The sequence below is a fragment of the Xenopus laevis genome, chromosome 3S (genome assembly GCF_017654675.1).
Source record: "Xenopus laevis strain J_2021 chromosome 3S, Xenopus_laevis_v10.1, whole genome shotgun sequence".
NCBI lineage: Eukaryota > Metazoa > Chordata > Amphibia > Anura > Pipidae > Xenopus > Xenopus laevis.
Window position 1 is genome coordinate 115429616 of NC_054376.1, and position 26334 is coordinate 115455949.

The window sequence follows — 26334 nt, forward strand, 5'->3', positions numbered from 1 at the left end:
GGACATGGAAATCTGAGGTGACTTCGGGGGATCTATTTAAATGGCACATATTGCCCAAGAATATTATCTCCAACGAAAGGTGCAGGTAACAGAAGTAGCAGGTTCTTTTCACTCAAAACTTTATTCAGCTATCACAGGAGGCCTTCCAAAATTGTCTGAATTGTAATTCATTTACATTTATTCTTAGCCCTTAGCACAGGAACTAGATTAAAAAAAAAAAAACTAAAAAAAAAACCCTTTTGCTAGTCTCTATCAAAATAAAAGAAGGGGAGGTATTTTGGAAGCAACATGTGAAATAAGAGGGTGGTGATACAACATCAATCATAAATGGAGACACAAAACATAAAAAAAGGAGAGTCAATTCCTTTTAGACACAGACACATCAGGCCATTTCTAAACCAAAAGTCTGAGGGGCACATTTATCAAGGGTCCAATTTCAAATTGGAAAAAAAACTTCGAAATTCAAATTCAGAAAGACCAACCGATATTAAGTTGAAGTTTTTTTTGGGTCAAATAGGCCTGTTTTCGAATTCATAGCGCAATCGATTGAATTCAATTCGAAGTTTTTCCCCAAAAAATACTTCGATTTTTCAAAGTCCACCGATTGACTCCAAATAGGTTCTAGGAGGTCCCCCATAGGCTAAACCAGCAATTCGGCAGGTTTTAGATGGCAAATGGTGGAAGTTGAATTTTTAAAGAGACAGTACATGATAAATTTATATTTCAAATTTTAATCGAATTTGGACTATTCCCTAGTCGAAGTACACAAAAAATAGCTTGAAATTCTATTTTTTTTATTAATTTTTTTTTTTTTTTCCATTAGAAAATTCACCTCGGCCGTTGATAAATCTGCCACTGAACAATTACAATGTATTTTTCTTTCCTTCTATTGTGTGCACATGGGCTTCTGTATCAGACTTCCTGCTTTCAGCTTAAACCTCATTGCCCTGGGCGTGAGCATGCTCAGTTTGCTCCTCTCCCCCCCCCCTCCCTTCTCTGCTGTAATCTGAGCCCAGAGCTATAAGTGAGCAGGGAGAGACTCAGGCAGGAAGTGATGTCACACCAAGCTAATACTGCAGCTGCTATCCTTAAACAGAGCTTCTAGAGCAGTTTACTCAGGTATGGTATGGTAAAGCATTCTACAGAATAAATAGCTGCAACAGTGCTAGTTAGAATGCTATAATCTATTTGCAATAAAATGCCTCCATAGATTTACTTCTCTAAATTCTTACTTCCCATGTATTAATTTTTTACATTGTCTAACCTTGTTTTTCAGAATAGCCATGTATATCAGATCTGTTTTATTCACTGCCAGGGGTGGGAACTTGTGTTATTGTTTTAAATAAAGATTAAAATGTTTTCTATGTATTAAGCAATATACTTCCAGTGGAAAGTGTGCCTGTACAGTAGAACTTTTTTCTAAACAAGCCACTTGGTGTTTTGCCCCCCCCCAGTACTTAAAGGGTAAGTAAACCTTTAAAATAGGTGAATGTAAATTTGATCAGTGCTTAATTTGGGGCAAAAGTAGTGTTTATTTAGATGTTCCTTTAACCTTTTCCATATATCTCATCTTAAATAGGAAAGGGGGGAGCCAGCCAGAGAAATTAGCATTTTGGAAAGAAGCTGCTGCACTCCATATGAAAAATGTAAAATATGGTGGTCAATAAAAGTTGAGATACAGAGTCTATTGGATGTGAGCTGGTCAGATACCACAGGAACTAGAGGCCTGGAACTACATGAAGAATTGATGAAATAGATCAGAAGTAAAATACTTTTACCAATTTATTTGATAAAGTACACTGAGCAATAACTCAAAAGTAATACAAAAAAACGAAAACAAACAGGCTTTAGGTTTACTCAAAAAAACAAAAAAAAACCACAGAACAACATCTTAAAAAGCAGACCAGTAGAGCCCAAATAAAGCCTATATATTTTACAAAAGGGAGCATGTTTTAACACGCATTAAGAACAATGTACACATCAGTAATACTCAACAACTGGAAAAGCAAATCCAATAAGAGATTTGCATATGTACTTTTACAAAACTGACTGAAATCCTGAAATTTTAACAGATACATATGCTACTTCAGATCACCGTACCCAGATGTCTGAATGAAATATTGAGTTATTAAAAAAAAAAAAACCATGTTTTTAAATTTGTTTTGCTTAAAACAAACCTCCCAACAGGGGGAGAAAAAAAAACAAATGGAGTCAAAAATGTTCAGTTACATCCCCCAAGTACCACTCATGCTCATGTTGTTGGACATGCCCGCCATTCCATTTACGCCTAATGATCCTCGTGTTCCACTACTGTAGTAGCTGCTGCTCATTCCACTTGTACTTCCTTGGAAAGAGGGGAAAAATAAAAAAATAAAACTTAGTGATCTAAAACAATATTAAGCCTTTTCAAAAATATCAGCCATTAACAACTTATGGGGTCTGGATGAAAACATTTATACAGCTTGGGCCATACAAAGTGGTAGGACTACATCTAGAAGACTAAACAATGTCCTGCAAAGGTCACTTTAATAACTGCCGTTACCTTAAAGGCTGTATAGAAAGGCAAACTCCTGGAATAGGCCCTTTACAGGTTCATGTAATGAATGGCATTAGGACATTCATAGGTCAGTAGACCCGTGCAGTTTGAGGAGAAATGATTTATTTTGCAGTTTTAGAATGGAGTGTGCAGGAGACCTAAGTGTATAAATTTAAGGGTAACGGCTTGAGAAACTAGCCACAAAACAAAGGGGATTTATGTAGAACTTATTTACACGTCTCACTAAGTGTACACAACAAAAGACAGACATCAAACTAGTTTCACTCAAAAGGATGGGTCGTTTTTGCCCAAGAATTTTTTAAAATGGTAGCATTTTAAATTCAAAATATTCAGGGGAAAAAAAAAAAAAAAAAACGACCTCAACTTAAAGAAACACCAAAAAATTAAATATAATGTATGGTTGCCCTTTGCTGGTAAAACTGGTGTTTGCTTTAGGAACTACACTATAGTTCATATAAACAAGCTGCTGCGTAACCATGGGGGCAGCCATTCAAGCACAGGATACATAGTAGATAAGTTATAAAGAATCCCATTGTATACCACAGAGCTTATCTGTTATCTGCTGTATATCCTGTGCCTTTTCTTTTTCAGCTCTGAATGGCTGCCCCCCCATGGCTACACAGCAGCTTGTTTATATAAACTATAGTAGTATTTATCTGATATCTACGGTGTATCCTTTGCTTGAATGGCTGCCCCCATGGCTACACAGCAGCTTGTTTATATAAACTATAGTGTTGTCGCTGAAGCAAAGTTTTACCAGTGCAGGGTAACCGTACATTACATTGTAATTACTTTAAAACTTTCATTGTTTGGGGTTACTGTTAAAACAACTTACCATAACCACTTAAATTGGCTTGATTTCCATACCCTGCACCATAGCTTCCACTCAGAGCCTGGGTCCCGGGGCTGCCATAACTTGTTTGAGCACCTGCAGCTGCTAAATTGGGGGAAAAAATAATGGCATAGAATATTACATCACTATATTGCATCTATATACATACACACTGATTTTATTGTGAGTGCTCTAAAAACAGCTTCTTAAATGAAATTTAAAAAAAAAGTACATGGAGGGCTTAAAACGATACACACAGGATGTTCACGAAAAGCCACCCATCTCCTCCTTCCAAAAACTAAGGGAAATATTTATTAACACTGAAGGCAAACCACCTGTTAAGTTGGCCATAGCAGCCAATGGGCAATTAGATATGAACAGTAATATACTAGTAAGAAAACAAAAGCAAAGATTGGATTGGTTGCTAAGAGCAATGTCACCAATGAAGTTTGCCTCCACAGTAAATATGCTCCTAAGGACAGCTCCACACAGGGCTGATTGTCAGGCCTCCGCCCATTCTGGTGCCTGCACTCATAATGTAGGTATTTTGTTAAAAAACAACATTGCATGTCTGTACTGAGGCAAACCCAGTGTTTGTGTAGACACAACGGACAGAAGCACGGACAATTCTTGTCCTGCATTTATAAGCAGGCCATAAAACCCACCCTTGTGGCACTACACGATACAGATTTGTCTGTGGAGGCAAGAGAAAAATATAAAATCGATCACATACCTAATCCTCCCATCATCTGGCTGCTATATGCATTATTTGATCCTCCAGCTGTCGAATTCAGGAACAGCTCCACATATCTGTGCTCTGAAAGAAAATAAAAAATATATTACATTTGCAAACTGCAAAACGTTCAGACAATCTGTGTGTTTTTGGGTTATGGGTGCTGCTGGAAAAACCCAAATGACTTTCAGTTTGAAACAGGAGATAAGATTTAGCAGAGAATCTCCTCAAACATACATTACCATAAGGGTCTAAACCATTAATGAAAGCTATTTTGTAAAGCACTTAAAAATAAAATGTCATTTTTGGGGTCAGACATTAATTTTATCTAAAGCTTAAAAGGTATTGTGTCATGATTTTTGTGATATATTTTTTTATTTCTAAATTACACTGCAAATAATTCACTCCACAATATAAAACTTAATTTCTGAACCAGCAAGTGTATTTGTTTTAGTTGTAATATTGGTGTGTAGGTGCATCTCAGGTCATTTGCTTTCAGAAAGAGCCAGCACTTTAAGATGGAACGGCTTTCTGGCAGGCTGCTGTTTCTCCTACTCAATGTAACTGAAATGTGTCTCAGTGGGACCTGGATTTTACTATAAAGTGTTGTTCTTAGATGTAACAGGCAGCTGTTATTTTGTGTTAGGGAGCTGTTATCTTGTTATTTTACCATTGCTCCGTTAGGCTGCTGGGGTGAAAGGGAGGGGGTTGATATCACGCCAACTTGCAGTAAAGAGTCATTGAAGTTCAGCAGAGCACAAGTCACATGACTGGGAGCAGCTGGGAAACTGACCTATGTCTGGCCCCCATGTCAGATTTCAAAATTAAATAAAATGATTGTGAAGTGTTTAACACGCGAAGATTCAAATAAATCCAAAGGGGCAGGAACTTCGGGGGGGGGGGGGGGGGGGGGAACCCCAGACCTGTCAGATGGCTCTTAATAGATTGCTAATACAAGCTTAGTTACATATCTAATGTTTAGGCAAACATAAGCTCTAAAGCGGTTGTTCACCTTGGAGGTAACTTTCAGTATGATGTAGGGAAGTGATTTCTGAAACAATTTGCAATTGGATTTCATTTTTTTTTACATTTTTGGTTTGAGTTATTTAGCAGCTCTCCGGTTTGCAATTTCAACAATCTGGTTGCTAGGAGTCAAATTACCCTACCAACCATGCACCGATTTCAATAAGAGACTGGAATATAAATAACAGGCTCCGAATAGAAAGAAGAGTATTAAAAAGTGGCAACAATACATTTGTAGCCTTACAGAGCATTTGTTCTTAGATGGGGTCAGTGACCCCCATTTGACAGCTGAAAAGATTCAGAAGAATAATTACAAAACTATAAAAAATAAAAATAAAAGACCAATTAAAAAGTTGCTTACAATTGGCCATTCTATAACAAACTTAAAGGTGAACCATCCCTTTAAAGGACCAGTAATTTAAAAACAATTAAAAAAAATTGTTAGTTTACATAGAAAAAAAAACAAAAACACCAAGACAAATTAAACTTTAAAATCACAAAGCCTTTATTAAGAAATAACTTACTGAAACTCCGCTTGCGCTCCTCTTCAGAAAAGCCGACTATCCATTGTGCAGCGCTCAATTTCTCCTCCCTGGCTCTCTCATATAAGGTAAGACAGGGAGGAGAAAGAGCGTGGCATGATAGATGCACAAGCTTTTTCTGATGAGGAGCGCAAGAGATGTTTCAGTAAGATTTCTTAATAAAGGCTTTGTGATTTTAAAGTTTAATTTGTCTTGGTGTTTTTTTTTCCCCATGTACCGTATATACCCGAGTATAAGCCGAGTTTTTCAGCATCCAAAATGTGCTGAAAAAGTCTACCTCGGCTTATACTCGGGTCAGCGGTACCCGACCCGAGTAGTTGAGATTGCAGTCACTTTTAATCATTCCTATACCAACAGTTCACTTGGGGAGAGACTGCAATATCCCACAATGCCCTCTGTTGGTTATATGAATGAATAACAGTGACTGCAATATCACACAGCGCCATCTGTTGGTTGTATGAAAGAATAACAGTGCGCCCTCTGTTGGTTATATGAAAGCATAACAGTGACTGCAATATCACAGCGCCCTCTGTTGGTTATATGAAAGAATAACAGTGACTACAATATCACACAGCGCCCTCTGTTGGTTATACGAAAGATTAACAGTGATGGCAATATCAAACAGCACCCTCTGCACATGGTAGTGGGACAATGCACACAGTAATCCGTTTGGCAATTCTATGTCACCATCAACTTTGCAAAGAAGTCCGGTTGATCGCTGGGGGGGGGGTCGCTTTGGCAGAATGTGCGCTGCTGGGAGACAGGGCTGTAGTTGTGTCTAGGCTTATACTAGAGTCAATACGTTTTCCCAGTTTTCGTAGGTAAAATTAGGTACCTCGGCTTATACTCTGGTCGGCTTATACTCAAGTATATACGGTATATGAACAAATTTTTTAAAAACAAAAAAACTTGACGTTACTGGTCCTTTAAAGGTCACAATGAGAAGCTAAAAGCCCCCATATTTCTGCCTCTAATGTGAGACTAGACACTGTACACAGACGAGCAGCTTACGCATGTTTGCTTTGTCCTTGGACATTGCTGCTACTGCATCTTCATGGCTTGCAAATTCAACATCTGCTTCTCCGGTTACTCTACCATCGGCACCAATCTCAATGTGAACTCTCACTGGATTCAGAGGAGAAAAGAACTAAAGAAACAAAAAAATTAATTAAAACAAAGTTGAAATAAAGCAGAATGTTTGAATGTATAAGTTACAAAGCAACCAAAACCCACTGTGTAAATGTCTGTTTCAGTCGCTCTGTAGGGGAGTCCTCTCATGTGTACACAATGGCCAGTTGTGCTCTGAAACGTGCTGCCATCTCCATATCTATTATCAGACACTGATGGAAGAATTAAAAAAATAAATAAATTATATATAGAACACACACACCTCTATCTGGAACTATGGGCAGCCTAATGGTGGATCATACAAATCATTTTGAGAACAACACTATTTTGCATGACTGTCAAAAGGGCAATTCATATTAAAGGGAAACCCAGAATGAACTTTGCAGTAATGGCAGTTAGTGATATATCAGGACTGCATATTTCTACTAGATCTCTGTGGAAACATTTTGCAAAAGGAATAAATAGATTTTTGTACTTACCGTTAAATCCTTTTCTCTTGTCCTACATTGGGGGACACAGGCACCATGGGGATGAAGATCCTGTTGCTTGGAGAAAGGACACTAAAAGGTTAAAGTGGCTCCTCCTCCTCCTGCTCTGGGCTTCATCCCCGCCTACCTCCTCAATCCTCAGTTTTCTGACCGAAGAAGAGATGACGAGCCCTACCAATTGCCCATGTGAAGAGAAGGAGCTCCACCCCAATGCAAGCTACGCAAGGTATGAACCACCTGCTGTTTGAAATTGTTGGTATTTGAACAACAAAAATTATATAAGATATTACCTGATCAATATTAACATGAACTAATACAGGGAGGGAAGGCCTGTGTCCCCCAATGTAGGACAAGAGAAAAGGATTTAACGGTAAGTACAAAAATCTATTTTTCTCTTGCCTAGATTGGGGGACACAGGCACCATGAGGGCGGGACTTTTTACCCCTAGTGTTCAGGGAATAACCACCTGCAACACTTTCCTGCCGAAGCTCGCTTCGGCTGAGGCGAATGTATGCACCTTGTAGAATTTGGAAAAGGTGTGTGTGGATGACCACACTGCAGCCCTACAGACCTGTTCTGCTGAAGCCTGGAGGCGAACCACCCAAGAAGTGCTGAGTGAAGAAGTAGAATGAGCTGAACCCGGAAGGGTGTGGCCTTACCTCGTACCTCATAGGCCTTCAAGATTGTTGACCTAATCCATCTTGCATTGGTAGCCTTAGATGCCTTAAGGCTTTTCCGTGGTCCTTCTGGTAAGACAAAGAGGTTGTCTAGCTTCCTTCTACTCTTGGTAGCCCTGGTGTATGTTCTGAGAGAACGAACCACATCTACGTATGTAACTGTTCCAAATTTGTCTTTTGTTCAGGACAAAATGAAGGAACCAGCAGGTCCTGGTTAAGATAGAACTCCTTAGGAAGAAATCCAAGGTAGGCCTCAACACCGCCTTGTCCTTGTAAAAAATCAAAAATGGTGGACGACAAGATAGAGCTGCTAGTTTTGAAACTAGTCTAGCCAAAGTGATGGCTAATAGAAAACTACCTGAAGAGTCAGCAGAGTTAATGGAATTGAGCCAATGGCTCGAACGGTTGCTCCTGCAATACAGAAGGTACCATATTGAGATCCCAGGGAGGGATTGTATGACGGTATGGAGGTATCATCCTCAATGCTCCCTGTAGGAAGGTCTTTATGTTGGGCAGCATTGCAAGCTGCTGCTGCTGAAAAAGGATAGATAAGGCTGATACCTGAACATTCAGTGAGCTGAGTGCCAGCCCTTATTTCTAAACCCTCCTGAAGGAATAACAATAGGCTACTTTCGTCCCAGGACTGTGGGTCTTTGGCTTAGATTTACACCAGGATATGAATGTCCTCCATACCCTGTGGTAGATGCGTGCGAAGACGGGCTTTCTGGCCCATAGTAAGGTCGGTATGGCCTTTTTTGGAACTCCTGATCTGGCTAGGATTATGGCTGCAAGTGTCATGCCGTTAAATCCAGCCATGGTGAACTCAGGTGGAGGATCAGTCCCTGAGATAACAGATCCATTCTGTCTGGAAGGTGGAATGGTGCGTCCACTGATGAACTTATGAGCTCTTCGAACCAAGTGTGGTGTGGCCATTAGGGTGCCACTACAACTGTTTCTACCCTTCTTGATTACCCTTGGCAGAAGTGCCAGTGGTGTGAAGACATATGCTAGGTGAAACTGCCACGGAACCACCAGTGTGTCCATGCTAGGGCCAGAGGGTCATTGCTTCTTGTGAAGAACCTCGTAAGCTTGTTGTTGTAACTGGATGCCATTAAGTCTACTTCCGGAGTGCCCCGCCTTGCCAGAATCAAAAAACCTCTGGGTGTAGGCTCCACTCTCCCTGATCTAAGGTCTCTCGGCTGAGAAAATCTGCTATCCAGTTGTCCACTCCAGGGATACTGCGGAGATAGCTGGTACCGTGTTTTACACCCACAGAAGAATTTGCTGTGCCTCTGCGAGGGCAGCTTGACTCCTTGTGCCTCCTGGTGGTTGATGTAAGCCAACGCTGTCACATGGCCTGACTGTATTCTTACAGGTAGATCTTGAAGTCTGCCTGACCATTGGAGCAATGACAGGTAGATTGTTCTTAATTCCAGGATGTTGATGGGGAGTAGTTCTTTCTGTGACCAACGTCCCTGTACGGTTAGGTCTCCCAATACTTCTCCCCAACCTTCTAGACTGGCAACTGTTGTGATGACTGTCCACTGGTGATTGGGGAAGGGTTTTCCTGACGGAAGTGTTGTTGGTCAAAGCCACCAACTGATAAGAGGTTCAAACTAGATCTGATAGGGGAATCCTGCAGTTTAGGTTCGCTCAGTTCCTCCTCTGGTGTTGGAGTAAGGCTCTGCATGGCTCTGGTGTGGAGCTGCGCATATGGAATCGCAGGATGACACTATAGTCCCTAGCACTCTCATGGCAACCTTAAAGGTACCTGATCCATTTTCTGCAGAGATGACAGGAGCCCCTGCATGGAGGTGATCTTGGATTGGGGAAGGAAGGCTCTTCCCAATGAAGAATTTAGATCAAGCCCTAAATATTCTGTACTCTGGGAAGGTATGAATCGAGATTTTTGGAAGTTTATCTGCCAACCGAACAGCATTAGTGTCTGGAGATGAGTTGTGGCCAGTGCCATGGAACTGGCCTTTACCAGTTGGTCGTCCAGGTATGGTATGACACTCACTCCCTGCAGTCGCAGGTCCTCTAGAGCCGCAGCCATGACCTTTGTGAATAGCCTTTGCGAGGAGGATAGTCTGAAGGGGAGTGCCAGGGATTGCCAATGTTCTCCTGCCACTAAAAAGTGAAGGACCCAGTGGTGGTTGGGATGTATGGGGACATGCAGGTATGCATCTTTTGATGTCGATCACCGCCCTGAAATCCTCTATGTCCAGGGACATTAGGACTGACTGGATGGATTCCATTTGAAGTGGTGCTTCTTTACATGGTCGTTTAGTGCCTTTAGGTCTAGCACCAGGTGAAAAGATCCATCCTTTTTGGGTACTATAAACAGGTTTAAGTAGAAACCGAAGCCCCTTTTACCCTTGAGGGACCGCCATTACTACCGCGGAGGCAGTCAGGGGCGTGTGGAACCCCATGGAAAGCTGAGTGCCTGGGTTCTGTGGTAGGGAGCCTTGAGATGGAAAATCACCTCGGAGGTAGCTGAGCGAATTCTATGAGATAGAAATGATCTGTAGGACCCAGGGTTCCAGTACTCTATGCCGTCACACCTCCCGAAAGTGACTTAAGCGTCCCCCAAAGGGTTTAGCTTTCAGGGGTGGGCACCTCCTCATGCGGAGGCTGTTTGTCCCGTGCGGGCTTAGGTGCTGCTCTGCTTCCTGACCAAGAAGTGCTCTGCCTTGACTGGAATCTGGGGCGGGTCGGAGCTTGTTGCTTTTCATGTTGGGACCTCTGGCTCTGTAGCTTGAGAATTTTCCTTCTCTGTTCAGCACCAAAAAGTTTTGTTTTTTTTTCAGAGAATGGGAGACCAAGCAGAGACCACTTCAAGGTAAGATCTGTTGACCAGTTTTTTAGCCAAAGGAAACGTCTGGCTGCAATGGATTATGCCGAAGCCCTTGTGACGAGCTTAGCCGCATCCAGGACTGCTACGCAAATTTATGTATTTGTGTCCGCTATCGGAGCTAGAAAGAGGTATGTGGAGGGGTCTTCTGAGCCATGAGTTGGGCCACCTGTTCCACCAAAACTTCCATTGACCTGGATACCCATGGGGTGGCAATAATAGGTCGTAGAGTTCTGCCTGCTGCTGTAAAAATCTACTTGCAGAAACCCTCAAGACGTTTGTCGATAGGATCGTTAAAGGAAGCCGCATCGACTACTGGAATGGTGGTGGTCTTTGACAATTTAGAGACCGGTGGGTCCACTGCTGGGGGTGAAGACCAAGGTCTGTAAAGTAAAAGGATAAGTTTGAGTAAAGCGATGGAAAATTGGACTCTATGGTCTGGCGTTTTCCATTGTGCTTTAACAATGTCACCCAGCTGTTCATAGGCTGGAAAGACACAAGAAGACTTCTTTTGCCTCTTGAAAATGTTATTGGTTCGCTCTGCTAAAGGTGGGGTGTGCCTGAATCAGGCTCTCGACCTCTCATTGTGATATAGGGGTATCCTGATCCTATTCATCTGCGGATAGGATCTGTCCCTCTTCCCAATGCCTCTTCCTGTTCATCAGGCAAAACAGGTGGGGAAAGGGGAGGTCGCTTTGTGGCCGACTGCTGAGTGACTGGTCTGTGAGGCTCTGTAGATAGATGCTGTAGGACCTTATCTAGAGTCTCTGGAACTCTGGCTAGGTTTTGTAGACCAGCTAGAGATAGAGCGCACACCAATTCAGAATCCAAGCTCGTTTGATTAGCCGTAGCTGTCGCAGAGCTGGCTGGTAGGGCTGTGTGGGATTGTAATTGTGCAGTGACTGCTGCAGTCTTACAGGCTTCACATATTGGCTCAGCCAAAACACTAGCAAATTTAGGTCTGCAAGTAGCCCATGCCAAATACTAAATTGCATTGGTGGTACATGCAGTTGCCTGCTTGGGAAGGGACTGGTCATCTGCCCTGCCTGCATGGCTATACTATGTAGTGCAACCCAGTAAGTAAGATATTGGGGAATATTAGGAGAGTCCAGAGGAGTGAACCACTTCTCCCTTAGAGTGCGATCTGTGGAGACAGAGGGAAGTAGTGAAAAACCCCACAGTAGGTCCCATAGAGAGAGGGAAGTGTTAATCCCCTAGAGAAAGAGTAAGGGAAGTGTAACTACCTATTCACCAAGGTAGGAAGGAATGGTGCCTTGTTCTTCTCTGTGAGAGACAGTGAGGCTGGAAACGCTCAGTACTGGAGAGAGAGATGCGGATCCAAAATGGCTGCCAGAGAGGTTTCCCGGGCTTTGGTATAGTACCTTAGTAAGATGGCGCCCGTGAGGCGCGTGTGCAGCGACTCGTGCACAATGAAATAGACGCAGCGCCAGATGGTGGCGCGAAAGATCGCTGGGAATGGCACTGGGTTACCAATGCGGGGACTACTTTTAGTGCTGTTGTCCCATTATGATCTACATATATAAAAGCATTGTTAGAATTCTGTTCTATGGAAAATATTACTTAATATTGATTCATGAGGAAATGTATATTGTAACCTTAACATAAATATCAAATAAAAAGCATGAAACAGGAGGGTGATTTAGACAAACTGTGTGTTGACAGTGTCTTTATATCTACTGATGACCAGCTAAAGGTCTACTGGTAGATCCCATCTACCTTTTGGACATCCCTGGCCTAGGGAAATCTTTGTCAGATAATAGCAGTGAAAGTGAAACTAAATGCTTAGGAAAATCTGTGTGAGAGAATAGCAGTGAAAGTGAAACTAAATGCCTTTCTGCAGAGCTGACAGGCAGCATGTAATGGGGGGAGGGAGGAGGGAATTGACTTACCTCCTCATGCCAGCCAGGAATGCTCAATAAAAGATATACCCTCCGTCGTGGCTACTGGTGCAGCCTCCGGAGAGCGGGAACCAGTGCCCAGGGTAGTGTGGGGGGGAGCTCCCCAGCCTGCAGCCTCCGTAGAGCGGGAAGGCTATAGAGCATCTTCAGATCAGAAGTCCTTGGCTGGAGGGGTTCTGGAAGAGAAACACTGACCCCTAGTAGTGGCATGATACTGAATAAATCTGTACCATTGCTCCCAGCCACGAAGTGTCCATCCTCCTTCTGAGGACACTAAAAGAAACTGAGGATTGAGGAGGTAGGCGGGGATGAAGCCCAGAGCAGGAGGAGGAGGAGCCACTTTAACCTTTTAGTGTCCTTTCTCCAAGCAACAGGATCTTCATCCCCATGGTGCCTGTGTCCCCCAATCTAGGCAAGAGAAAATGGAGTTTTGGATGGCAGGAAAGAACTAAAGGAGTCAAGCAACCTATATTTCAGTATTAGTGATGTGCAGGTCAGGGTTTTCCTGACATACACGACCATAACCTGCTCCAGCCTGCCCGCACCTCTGGGGTCCTTTTATAGACCCGCCGATGACTTCACAAGAGGGGCGGCAGACATGAGACTATAAAACCGGAACCCGGCATTTGAAGGTGGTGGTCAGGGAGAGCAGGAGAAGAGCTCAACCCGCACCTGCAAGGAGCAGTGAGAGGTCGACCCAAACCTGCCCGAGGGTATCGGGTCAGCCCGCACATCACTATTCAGTATGTTATTATTTCTATACAATTTTATATTTAGTAGAATATATTTAATGTCTGACATTTTCCATAAAGGGGTGGTTCACCTTTCAGTTAACTTTAAGCATGTTATAGAATGGCCAATTCTAAACAATGTTTCGATTGGTCCTCATTTTTTTTTTTTTTTTTAATTATTTGCCTTTTTCGTTGGACTCTTTCCAGCTCTCAAGTGGGGTCACTGAACCCATGTAAAAAAAACAAATGTTCTGTAAGGCTACACATTTGTTATTGCTACTCATCTTTCTATTCGCCTCATCTCCTATTCATATTCCAGTCTCTTATTCAAATCAATGCATGGTTGCTAGAATTTAAACCCTAGCAACCAAACTGCTTAAATAGCAATCTGGAGAGCTGCTGAATAATAAAAAATGTAAATCAACTGCAAATTCTCTCAGAATATTACTTAAACATCATACTAAAAAGGTTATTTAAAGGTTAACAACCCCTTTGAAATTGTGAGACATTTTGCAAATGGTGAACTCAATCTCTTCATAATACAGGTATAGGATCCATTATCCGGAAACCCGATATCCAGAAAGCTCTGAATTACGGAATGACTGTCTCCCATAGACTCCATTTTATCCAAATAAGCCAAAATTTTTAAAAATTATTTCCTTTTTCTCTGTAATAAAACAGTAGCTTGTACTTTGATCCAAACTTCCTTATTGGAAGCAAAACCAGCCTATTGGGTTTATTTAATGTTTAAATTAATTTCTAGTAGACTTAATGCATGAAGACCCAAATTACGGAAAGATGAGTTATCCGGAAAACCCCAGGTCCCGAGCATTCTGGATAACAGGTCCCATACCTGTACCAATAGTTAACTCAAAGGGTCTGTTCACTTTTAAATTACATTTTTAGTATGATGTAGAGCAGTGATCCCCAACCAGTGGCTTTTGAGCAACATGTTGCTCTCCGACCCCTTGTATGTTGCTCTCAGTGGCCTTAAAGCAGGTGCTTCTTTTTGAATTCCAGGCAAGATTTAGTTGCTTAAAAACCATGTGTATTGCCAAACAGTCTCCTGTTGGCTTCAAGTCCACATAGGATCTATCAATGGCCAATCACAGACATATTTGGCACCCCAAGGAACCTTTTACATGCTCGTGTTGCTCCCCAACTCTTTTTACAATTGAATGTGGCTCACAGGTAAAAAAAGGTTGGGGATCCCTGATGTAGAGTGATATTCTGAGAGAATTTGCAGCCGATTTTCATTTTCTTTAATTTTGTTTTTTGAGTTTAGCTTTTTTATTCAGTAGCTCTCAAGTTGGCAGTTTCAGCGTTCTGGTTGCCAGTGCCCAAATTATCCTAGCAACCATGCATTTGAATAAGAGACTGGATTATGAATAGGAGAGGCCTGAATAGAAAGAGTAATAAAAAGTAGCAATAACAATACAATTGTTTTTAGATGGGGTCAGCGACTCTCTTGAAAGCTAAAAGAATAAGGAGGCAAATAATTAAATGATAAATAATTAAGACCAAATGAAAAGTTGCTTACATTTGGCCATTCTAGAACATGCTAAAAAGTTAACTTGAAGGCGAACTACCCCTGTAATAGAGATGGGTAGTGTAGCAATTCCTGCTCAGCTGCTTGTAGGGGTAATATTTCCTTCAACCATAAGAGCGACACACGAGATTAGACGAGGAAGAGAAAAATCAATGGGAGTCTTAAAAAAACACGATATCTGAACATCTAATGTGACAAATACTTACCACGCCCAAATCTCTGATCTGCACCAAAAGCATACTCATTATATCCGTTATAATCTTCATATCCACTGTAACCTAAGATACATGAAAATGCACATTAAGAGGGGAAATAAAGAAGCCAGGAGAGGAAAAAAAAAAAAGTTAATCACTAGCCACTGCAGATCACAGTCCATTCACTGTAAGGTTGTGACTAGTAACATCTGCACATGGAGGGGTGACCAAAGCTCTTAATGTGATGACAGACAGCATTAGTTCATATGTGCAACAAGTAGGGGAAAAAGCAGAATGTGCCCTAGCGCTTAAAGGAATAGTTCAGTGTGAAAATAAACACTGTGTAAATAGATAGGCTGTGCAAAATAAAGAATGTTTCTAATATAGTTAGGCAAAAATGTAATATATAAAGGCTGGAGTGAACAGTTGTCTAATAAAACAGCCAGAATCCAACTTCCTGCTTTTCAGCTCTATAACTCTGAGTTAGTCAGTGACTTAAGGGGGGCCACATGGTACATTTCTGTTCAGTGAGTTTGTATTGGATTCTCAGCATACCCCACCCCCCTCAAATCTCTGATTTGTTACTGCCTGGTAGCCAGGGTAACCAGTCAGTGTAAACCAAGAGAGCTGAAAGCAGGAAGTAGTGTTCAGACTGACATGTTATACATCAAATCACTCCAGCCTTTATACATTACATTTTTGGCTAACTAACTATATTAGAAATATTTTTTTATTTTGCACAGCCTATCTATTTACCCAGTTTTTATTTTTACACCGAACAATTCCTTTAAAGAACACATGCACAGAGATAGGTATTCCATAACACTGGCCAAAAAATAAATAAAAATTATGGAGAATATGTGGAGATGGCCCCTGGTTCAACACTGTACCAAGTATTAAAATCCTATTCAGTACTGTTCACCCAACTCTGATACAGAAGTAGAATCACTTAAAGAGGCAGTACACCTACTTGTTCAACATGGGGTTAATAAAGAGGACTTGTGCTGAACAAACATTATGCTTCACAGAAAATATGGTTTTTATTTCTTCAGTTTAACTCAAGACTGAGGGAAACTAAAGATACGCCATCTTTAACTTAGATCGATGGCCAGTCCACACAAACAGAAGCCCATTATGTAGAGGGGTTATCTGCTCTGCTTATCCAATTATCTACTTACCAAAACATGGTGTAGCATAAAACAATTTATTAATCCACATTAAAACAGCACGCAGTGTCACCTGACGCATTTCAGCCCTTAAAGGGGTGGTTCACCTTCAAGTTTTAGTATGTTATAGAATGGCCAATTCTAAGCAACGTTTCAGTTGGTCTTCATTATTTATTCATTTATCACTTTTGAATAATTTTCCTTCTAACTCTTTCCAGCTTTCAAATGGGGGTCACTGACCTTATCTAATAACAAATGCTCTGTAAGGCTACAAATGTATTCCTATTACTATTTTTTATTTCTGATCTATTTAGACCCTCTCCTATTCCAGTCTCTTATTCAAATCAGTGCATGGTTGCAAGGGTAATTTGGCCCCTAGCAACCATATTGCTGAAATTACAAACTGAAAACCTGCTGAATAAAAAGCTACAGAACTCAAAAACCACAAATAAAAATTGAAAACCAGTTACAAATTGTCTCAGAATATCACTCTTCATCATACTAAAAGGCAATTTAAAGGTGAACCACCCCTTTAATGTACCCTTAAAAGAACAATGTATATACGGTATACACACACGTATATGTAATGCCAGAGTATTAACATAGCTTACGTTTTTTTATCCATAATTAAGAACAGGCCTAAATCACAACGCCCTCTGCTGGTGAATGACTAACTATCTGAAAATGCCTGATAATGGACATATACAGCAGATGATCCAAAAGAATAATTTCTATATACAGATACATAGAATAACGCCCTCTGTTGGTGATTATATCAAAATATATATATATATTTTTTTTATTATTATTTGTCGTTCCATATATGCGAATAGGCATTCATATTAAATAATCCATTTTCCAAAAAATGTATATAGAAAAACAAAGAAAAATAAAGTCAAAATTCCATACATAGAAATCCATATACAATACACCAAAACGGAAAAATGTGAAAAACAAAAATCAGAGTTATTAAAAAGTTTTTTTGATTTCTCACTAAGTAAAAAACAAAACGAATTTATATAAAATGACAAGTATCAAATCTGGTGTGAAAAGGTTTTCTTCAGGGCCTGAATACCTCTTTATTATAACCAGGATTTGTTTTTCTTCACATTCAGTTTCGGTGTACTGTATATGGATTTCTATTGTACATGTACATTTACATCCTAAACTGCCAAACACCACATAAGTCTTAAAGGGTTTGTTCACCTTTAAATTAACTGTTAGTATGATGAAGAGCAGTGATCCCCAACCAGTAGCTCGTGAGTAACATGTTGCTCTCCGGCCCCTTGGATGTTGCTCCCAGTGGCCTCAAAGCAATTGATTATTTTTGAATTCGTGGCTTGGAGGCAAGTTTTGGTTGTATAAAAACCAGGTGTACTGCCAAACAGAGCCTCTTGGAGGCTGCCATTCTACATAGTGGCAAATAGTCAATTAAAGCCCATATTTGGCAGCCCAGGAACTTTTTAAATGCATGTTGCTCTCCAACTTTTTTTTTTTTTTTTAATTTGTATGTGGCTCAAGGGTAAAAAGGTTGGAGACCCTTGATGTAGAGAGTGAGTCCATTTGCAATTGATTTTATTTATTTTTATTATTTGTGGTTCAATTTTAGCTTTTTATGTGGCAGCTCTCCAGTTTGCAATTTCAGACATCTAGTTGCTAGGACCCTAATTCCCCTAGCAACCATGCATTGATTTGAATAGGAAACTGGAATATGAATAGGAAAGGCCTGAATAGAAAGATGAGAAATAAAAAGCAGCAACAATACATTTGTAGCCTTACAGAGCATTTGTTTTTTAGGTGGGGTCAGTGACCCTCATTTGAAAGCTTCAATGAGTCAGAAGAAGGCCGCAAATAGTTCATAAACTATTAAAAATAAACAATTAAGACCAATTAAAAAAGTTGCTTAGAATTAGCCATTCTATAACATACTAAAAGTGAACTTCAAGGTGAACCACCCTATAAGACATGGATATTTCTATATAATACACAAAAGCCATGAATATCTTGTAAATTATATCCTTATAAATTATATATATATTATATTTACAAGAGGGGGTACTTTATTCACTATATAACACACAAAAGCCATGAATAACTTGTAAATTATATCCTTAGAAACGGTGAGTACTGATCATTTCCGTCACATGACTCACTGAAACTTGTGTATTATAATAAATAAAGTACCCCCTGTTGCAAAGTATGAGGATATTAGAAGTTACCTCGGAGTTTTATGACCTGTATAAAAACAGTCGGCCTTTGGCCTCGTGTTTTTATATGGTCATGAAACTCCTCTGTAACTTATAATATCCTTATAATTAACAAGAGGGGGTGGTACTTTATTCACTATATAACTTTTACCAGTAAAAGGTAGCAGTTAGTAATACACAAATACATACCTCCTCCATATGCTCCACGTCTCATTCGGTCAAAACCTCTGCCTAAATTATTATAGCCTCTGCCGGCTCCTGGCCTGTCGTATGGGCCCGGTCGCTGCATACCAAAGAGTTTTCTGGGAGGATCATAGTTTGTACGAACCTCAGCCCGACTGCTCTTGAAGATTTCAATATACCTAAAACATTTGAATGCAGAGAGCTAAAGAAGATGTTTAGAAGCAGAACATAAAATAAGCAGGTAACGGCTATAGCAAAATGCTGAATATTTTAACATTAGTGACGGCAGATGAGAACGTCTGCAGTTGGTTTATTCATAAAGCACATCAGCAGTGTTACCACATGTGCATCTTAACAGTGTAAATGTTATGTACACCAAGATAAAAACTTTACTGCACATTTTTATGGGTAAAACAAGTCACTGGTATGTAACACAACCCATTGTGACAGTAAATATGCATTTTACCTAAACAGAAGACACCATATAATAAAGTAAATGAAAGTTTAGCACATATCACATTTTCTTATGGTAATACTAATCTAGTAATTACTTTTAGAAACATTCCGTCCCTTTACACATTTCACAAATTGCCTAAATTAAACACCGTAGTAAGAAAACATTAAAATGTGCATTCAAGGTCTGTTAAAGTAAAAGATATTTTGTTAAGCAATGGATAAAGCAACTATACCATAAGAAAAGTGACAAGCAACCAACCATCCATCCCCACCTGTGCCCTATTCTCTCCTTGTGTTTCTTTAGAGCCTTTTCAGCTATTTCCTGTGAAGCAAACTGCACGAAGGCCTCCCCCGTACTCCTCCCCTGGAAGTCCACCGGCAATGTTATCCCATTTGGCACGATTTCCAACCCTTCAACCCAAGGACAAATAACCCCAGTGGGGGTTTAAGATTAAAAATCACAAGCCCATACATCTCATTTCTTTACATAAAGTAGAACATACATTTGTTTTGAAAGTTCAGTAGCATTTACTTCAGTTATAACAAACAAAAAAACAAATAAGGCCATGTACAGAAATTAAAGGGACCCGTCGCACAAAAATTCTCAAAATCCTATCACATTAGTCAAGCAAAATGAACTTTAATTACACTATATAAATTATTTGAATCTTGTTTCCTTCAGTCTGGGAATTCATAATTATAACAAGCAGGCAGGAGCCATTTTGTGGACACTGTTATTAAGGCAAGTCTTGTATCATCTCAGAATCTTGTTTGTGCACCAGAATGGGGGACCTGATGTCCATCCCCATGTCCTGGCTACACAATTAAATGGTAAAGAGAACTGGGGGAATGTGGGGAGAGCAGTGACATCTAGGAAGTGCTGAATGGAAAGTGAAAGTAACTGCCTGCCCCACCTTTCAAGAGGCACTTTCATCATGAAAAACGCATGTTCCATCTAAGTCAGATGGGGTCATACTGAGTGTAAATAACTATTCATAATATTTGCTTTCTCACTGCAGTAGAAAACATTGTACTGGTATGGGATCGGTTATGCAGAAACCCGCTATCCAGAAAAATCAGAATTACGGAAAGCCTGTCTCCCATAAACTACATTTTATCCAAATAAACCAAGTTTTAAAAAAATGATTTCCTTTCTCTGTAATAATAAAACAGTACCTTGTAATTGAGTCCAACTAAGATATAATTAATCCTTATTGGAAGCAAAAACCAGCCTATTGGGTTTATTTAATGTTTAAATTCATTTCTAGTAGACTGAAGGTATAAAGTTTCAAATTACGGAAAGCTCCAGGTCCCATACCTGTACTTGATAACTATGCTTGTAATGGGTGTAAGCATTCTGGATAATACATTTCATAAAGCAACTTTAACCAACTGCTTGGGTCCCTAACAAGTAAGCAGAATGCAGTCATTTTGGGGCCTTACTTTTAGCAGACATTTAGACAGATGCCTGGTCACGAGTATCAGTGAGCCAAATAAACAAGGAACGGTTTTAAGTCAAACCAGAAAGTCAGAGAAATGGCAAACATTTACTTTGAAAGAACCTTAAATACATGGCTACCTGGGCTATGCTTTAAGGAAGAACATTTTTGCATTGGATGGAGGCCATTTTAAAGCATCCGCAAGAATGTTAAACCAGATGCACTTTACAAAGAAGAAATGACAAATGCTTTAGGTAGTGAACTGTATTTCCTATACAAGTACTTATTTCAGACCATGAACTTTAGTCCCAAATTAAGAGTGCTAATCTGGATACACAAATTCAAGACTGGGGGAAAATCCCCAGTTACGGTGACTAGCGTGGAACAAATAACCCAATTATGTGCACTAATTTCTAACCAGATCCCAGTCTCTGCAAGATCAGTGCTGGGACAGTGTAAACATGTTGCAATGCTAAGTACCACCACTGATTTACTGGACCCAAATTGAAACAGCTCATTTGTAGTAACCAGCTAAAAGTTTGTTTGGTATGGCACAACATATATATTCTGGTTGCATTTATACAGGTATGGGATCAGTTATCCAGAAAGCTCCAAATTACAGAAAGGCCGTCTCCCATAGACTCCATTTTATCCAATAATCACATTTTTTTTTTTTTTTAAATGATTTCCTTTTTCCTGTAAAAATAAATCAGTAGCTTGTACTTGATCCAAACTAAAGGTGGCCATACACGGGCCGATAAAAGCTGCCGACAGACCGTGTCGGCAGCTTATTGGCCCATGTATGGGGGGCCCCCGACGGGCTTCCCCGATCGAGATCTTCTCGATCGGATGGGATTAAAAATCCCGTCGGATTGCGGCCGCATCTGTTAGTTGATGCGGTCCCGCGATCCGACCGCCCGTTTGGTGAACGCTAGGATCCGATCGTTGGGCCCTAGGGCCCACGATCGGATCAGCCCGATATTGCCCACCTCAAGGTGGGCATATCGGAGGGAGATCCGCTCGTTTGGCGACATCGCCAAACGAGCGGATCTATCCGTGTATGGCCACCTTAAGATACAATTAATCCTTATTGGAGGCAAAACCAGCTTTTTGGGTTCATTTTATGTTATTTCTAGTAGATGTAAGGTATGAAGATCCAAATTACAGAGAGATCCGTTATCCAGAAATGTCCAGGACTTTAAAACAAAGGGTTTTGGAGCATTTAGGTGGCTAATTTTACAAGTCTTATAATACAAAACAAAAACGGTCTTTTCCCTGCTATTATGGTCACAGGAAGGTACTATGGGAGTAGCAAATTTCATATATAAACACATTGGACCACCAAAAAATGTTCTTTGGTGTGGTACTCAGATTTTTAGTCTTTCAATATTGCCTCCTTAAATGAATAGTTTCTTAAAACCTGCCCGACACTCAACTTATTTATATAAAGGTATGGGACCTATTATCCAGAATGCACGGGACCTAGGGTTTTCCGGATAACGGATCTTTCTGTAATTTGGATCTTCATACCTTAACAGAAAATCATGTAAACATTAAATAACCCCAATAGGCTGGTTCTGCTTCCAATAAGGATTAATTATATCTTAGTTGGGATCAAGTACAAGCTACTGTTTTATTATTACAGCAAAAAGGGAAATCATTTTTAAACATTTGGATTATTTTGATAATATGGAGTTTATGGGAGATGGCCATTTCGTAATTTGGGAACTTTCTGGATAACAGAACCCATACCTGTAGTAGTGTTTCTGAAGCAAACACCATTTTTACCAGTGCATTACTTTAAAAACAAATAAATTTTTTGATGTTACTGCTCCATTAAGCACATAGAATAGTTGAAAACAATTACCCGCATGTATACACTAGCATTTAGACTTCACTTATTACAGCTGCACCTCAAAGATTTCCAGCAACTAACCTGAGTAAAGTTTGCATAGATGGAGGGGGGGGGGCACCTATCAACAATTTGTTTGAAAAATGGGACAGAAGCTCCATGGTTACGTCACACAAGCGATAATTTGTAACATTTCAGAAATAGATACGGTTTCCTACAGTATAAAAGACTTTGTCTACAGAACTCAACATAACATCTAGCCAGACGATGAATCTGGGACAAGTTAAGATTTTCTTGCAGGGAGAGCTTTCAAATGCAGGTTGGACATGGACAAGTGGACTTTCAGAAGTGCACAAAAATAAACAAGTAAATTAGATTTTCAGCACTGCCACATTCACCTTATTAAGAAAATGTAACTCACTAAACATAACGGGTAAATACATATTAGAAAGGGCAAGAAATGAAAGGTTTCACATAAACGTCAGTTAACCTGCACTGCTCAGAAACAATAAAGGGTTTAAATAAGTTGCTACGGTAGCCATGGGGGATCAGGCATCCTATTTAAAATCTGCCATGTTTACATAAAGAACAAGCGGGACAGAATGCAGTGGATTCCTTCTTACACAGGACTATAAAAAAAAAAAGTTACATGCCATCCATAGCTCACTAGAGTACAAAAAAATTCCACAAGACTTTATAGAAAATCACTACAAGGAAAACATGGTACAAAAAAAAAAAAATCATTCAAATACTGGTCCTTTTAAAGAACATAGAAGATACCTTGCACCAGTGTTACTCATAGCAACCAGACATGTAAACAGCCTGAAAAGTACAAGATGAAAAACAAAAAAAAAAGCCAGTTGCTATAGGGAACTGCATTTGAGCAAATGTTCACAACTATGCTCTTATCTGATGCAAACAGTCCATCTCCTGTGTTGTGAGACAGGTGGCTGGGTCTCTTACAGATTGCATAGTAAAGGGGTATAATCCTAGTGAACATGGGCACTGTTATAAACAAAGCATGTTCTATTTGTAATCACTCCCAAAAGCTACTCAAAATACTTCCCATAATTGTAGTCGGAGCATTTCCCCACAATGTACCCCTCAGGACTGTAAAAACCTAAAAAGTTTCTGCTAACACGAGAACCTCCCTAGCAACTCAACTTTTAATGTTTTCCCGCATACCTGAAAAAAACTGTACAATCTCTTCTTTGCTACATCCAAAGGGCAGACCGCGGAGACGAACAAAGCCATCATTTGCCGTATCTGGGCTGTTAGGACCCGTGTGTTTTAGAACCCAGTCCATTTCAACACTATTTGACTTGAAAACTGTAATAAAAGAAAAAAAATTGTTACAAACAAGCGAGTAGCATCACACAGCAGCTAATATTTTGAGTAAGCGCTGCACAATATGTCGGCACTCTATAAATACATGTTAATAATGGGGGGGTGCAAATACACAAGCAACAACTAGAGACAACGAAGTCTATGTAGGGACAAAGTAATCGGCAGGTAACATTGATAATACAAACCGTGCCAGATGGGTAATATTACTGTATAAAGAAAGGCAGTTGCCAATGTTTTTCATCGGATTATAACATGCTTGATATTGATAATAAATTCAGGGCTGCTGAAGTGTTTTGTGTTCTTAATAGACAGTTGTATTGTTTTTATAAAGACAAACTTTACCATCTGTGAAGTTTTACATATATATTTTTTATATAGATCTTTATAAGGCATATTGAAAACGTGTGGGGGCCGACCATTCAGCCTGATATCCATTTCGAGGTAGCTAGCTTGCGATCAGGGTCAATCACTCCTGGAGATGGACACGTACACAGCGTTTAGGAAGTGGAGTCTATTTGGATTTAAAGGAACAGTAACGTCAAAAAATAAAAGTGTTTAAAGTAATGAGAATATAATGCAGTGTTGCCCTGCACTGGTAAAACTGCTGTGTTTGCTTATGAAAGCTACTATTGTTTATATAATAAACTGCTGTGTACCAATGGGGGCAGCCATTCAAAGGAGAAAAGGCTCAGGTTACACATCAGATAGCAAATAAGCTCTGTCTGTCTAATGGTGTTATCTGTTATCCATTCGTTAACCTGTGCCATATAGCCGTTTTTCAACTTCCACCATTGCTCCACAGCAGCTTGTTTATATGAAGTATAGTAGTGTTTCTGAAGCAAACACATCAGTTTTATCAGTGCAGGGCAACATTACATGATATTTTCATTACTTTAAAACACTTTCATTCTCTGGTGTTACTATTCCTTTAACAAGAAATCGCGTAGCTGTAATACATGGGCACACCTTCCCCACACATCATTTCACTAATGTGCCCAAATATTACTGCTATGGGATTCCTGATTGCACTGTGCTGGGGGGGCCGCATTATTAATAATTTCATGATGGAAGCTGAGGGCCGGTGTAAATCTGAAAATGGCCCGCGGGCCTGATTTTGGACTTGCCTGGGGTAGGGGTTTTTTTTTAGTTGAGGGTTGAATTCTCCTTTAAGGGCATAGACACACTCTCCAATTCTCCCTGAAGCTGCCTCCTCGATGACTAGCTTGAAAAACGCCAGCAGGATGACAGTCGGAGCACTTTGTTTTCCGAAGTTGCCCCAAATCTCCTCATGAGACAACTTTGGAAATCTAAGCGCTCCGACTGCCCTCCTGCCGGCGATTTTCATTCTAGTTGGCGGGGAGGCAGTTCGGGGAGATTAGTTGCCCCGTAGAAGAGGAGATTTGTAGCCGGGCGACTAATCTCCCCAAATTGCAGCGTGTGTGTGTTGCTAGGAACATGGCGTGCTACACACATTACCTTCTACATATCGGTGGGCCATTGTAGCTCGGTCTTTCTTCACGGCCAGTTGCAGGTCATCTTCAGTTTCAAACTCGACAAAAGCCTCGCCGCTAGGCCTTCCTTCCCGTGTGTAGATGAAGTGAACTCCACTTAATCCATTGGCAATTTTGCTTTCTGTGTGGAAGATGAAGAGCAGCTAAATACTGTAACAGAGACCAAAGAGTAAACACCCCCCCCCCCCAAATAAATAAATCAAATCTTACCAGAAAAGAAATTCTCGATCTCATCGTGAGAACAGGACCAGGGCAGGCCGCGCACTTTCACCACAAACCCATCGGAGCATTCGGAGGTGGACATTTTGCCGCTGATACGTCTCGGGGGGGAGGAGTTAACTGAAACAGACACGTGACTGCAATGATTAGCGAGACAAAATGGCGACCGCGGAAATGAGCGGCCTTCACTCTAGCCCTGGAAACAATGCACCGCGTAATATTTATATGAGCCGCCCCTGTAGTACTGCGGCAACATCGCAACAACTTAAACGTTTAAAAGGCTCTCAAAGTCTAAAAGGGAGCGCTTCCTCGTTACACAGAGAGAATTATATAAAGAAAACATTTTTACGCTCGTGTTGCGTCTGAATAAATGATTCGATCAATGATTATTTCTGAACCAGCGGTTACACTCAGTCCATTAATCATAGCGACCGACATTATAACAAAGGACGGAACGAGGAGACGGGCCCAGTAACAAAGCAGGCGGCTAATAAACTCTCTCTCTCAGCCTCTCTGAATGAAAACTCCATGTAAATACGGAGATTAAATCACCCCCAGCCCGTGGCCTAATCTTACCGCTCGATGAAGTTGCGCTGCAGTCTGACTGAAACAATCACAGCGTTCTTGTAATAAGGCTCTCTGAACAACGCATGCGCGTAGAGACTACCACTAAACCACGCCCTCACCCGGTGTCTCCTCCCACATAATGTTCTGTGGTGTTGCGTGG

The 26334-nt window shown here is 40.5% G+C and overlaps 1 protein-coding gene across 4 annotated transcripts; it reads right to left on the reverse strand.

The window, feature by feature from the left end:
* Window positions 1-1769: 1769 nt before the first annotated feature.
* Window positions 1770-26334, reverse strand: hnrnph1.S (heterogeneous nuclear ribonucleoprotein H1 S homeolog). 4 transcript variants are annotated; one of them, XM_041587596.1, is made up of 12 exons: window positions 26184-26334; window positions 25599-25727; window positions 25354-25509; window positions 23716-23859; window positions 19512-19650; window positions 18790-18962; window positions 15240-15311; window positions 6921-7027; window positions 6699-6834; window positions 4123-4206; window positions 3393-3491; window positions 1770-2344 (listed from the first exon to the last, which is right to left on the reverse strand). In XM_041587596.1, exons 2-12 carry the CDS (start codon window positions 25690-25692, stop codon window positions 2226-2228), a joined length of 1323 nt encoding a protein of 440 aa, XP_041443530.1. In that variant the 5' UTR covers window positions 25693-25727; window positions 26184-26334; the 3' UTR covers window positions 1770-2225.

Bases quoted from the DNA above. Each gene is read 5' to 3' on its own strand.
- hnrnph1.S (XM_018254223.2), bottom strand. From the start codon at position 25,692: ATGTCCACCTCCGAATGCTCCGATGGGTTTGTGGTGAAAGTGCGCGGC. The intron at 4,207-6,698 runs GTAAGCTGCTCG...ATTTTCTTTCAG, and splicing joins CAAGGACAAAGCAAACATGC to AGCACAGATATGTGGAGCTG. The intron at 2,345-3,392 runs GTAAGTTGTTTT...CCTCTTTCCAAG, and splicing joins AGCCAATTTAAGTGGTTATG to GAAGTACAAGTGGAATGAGC.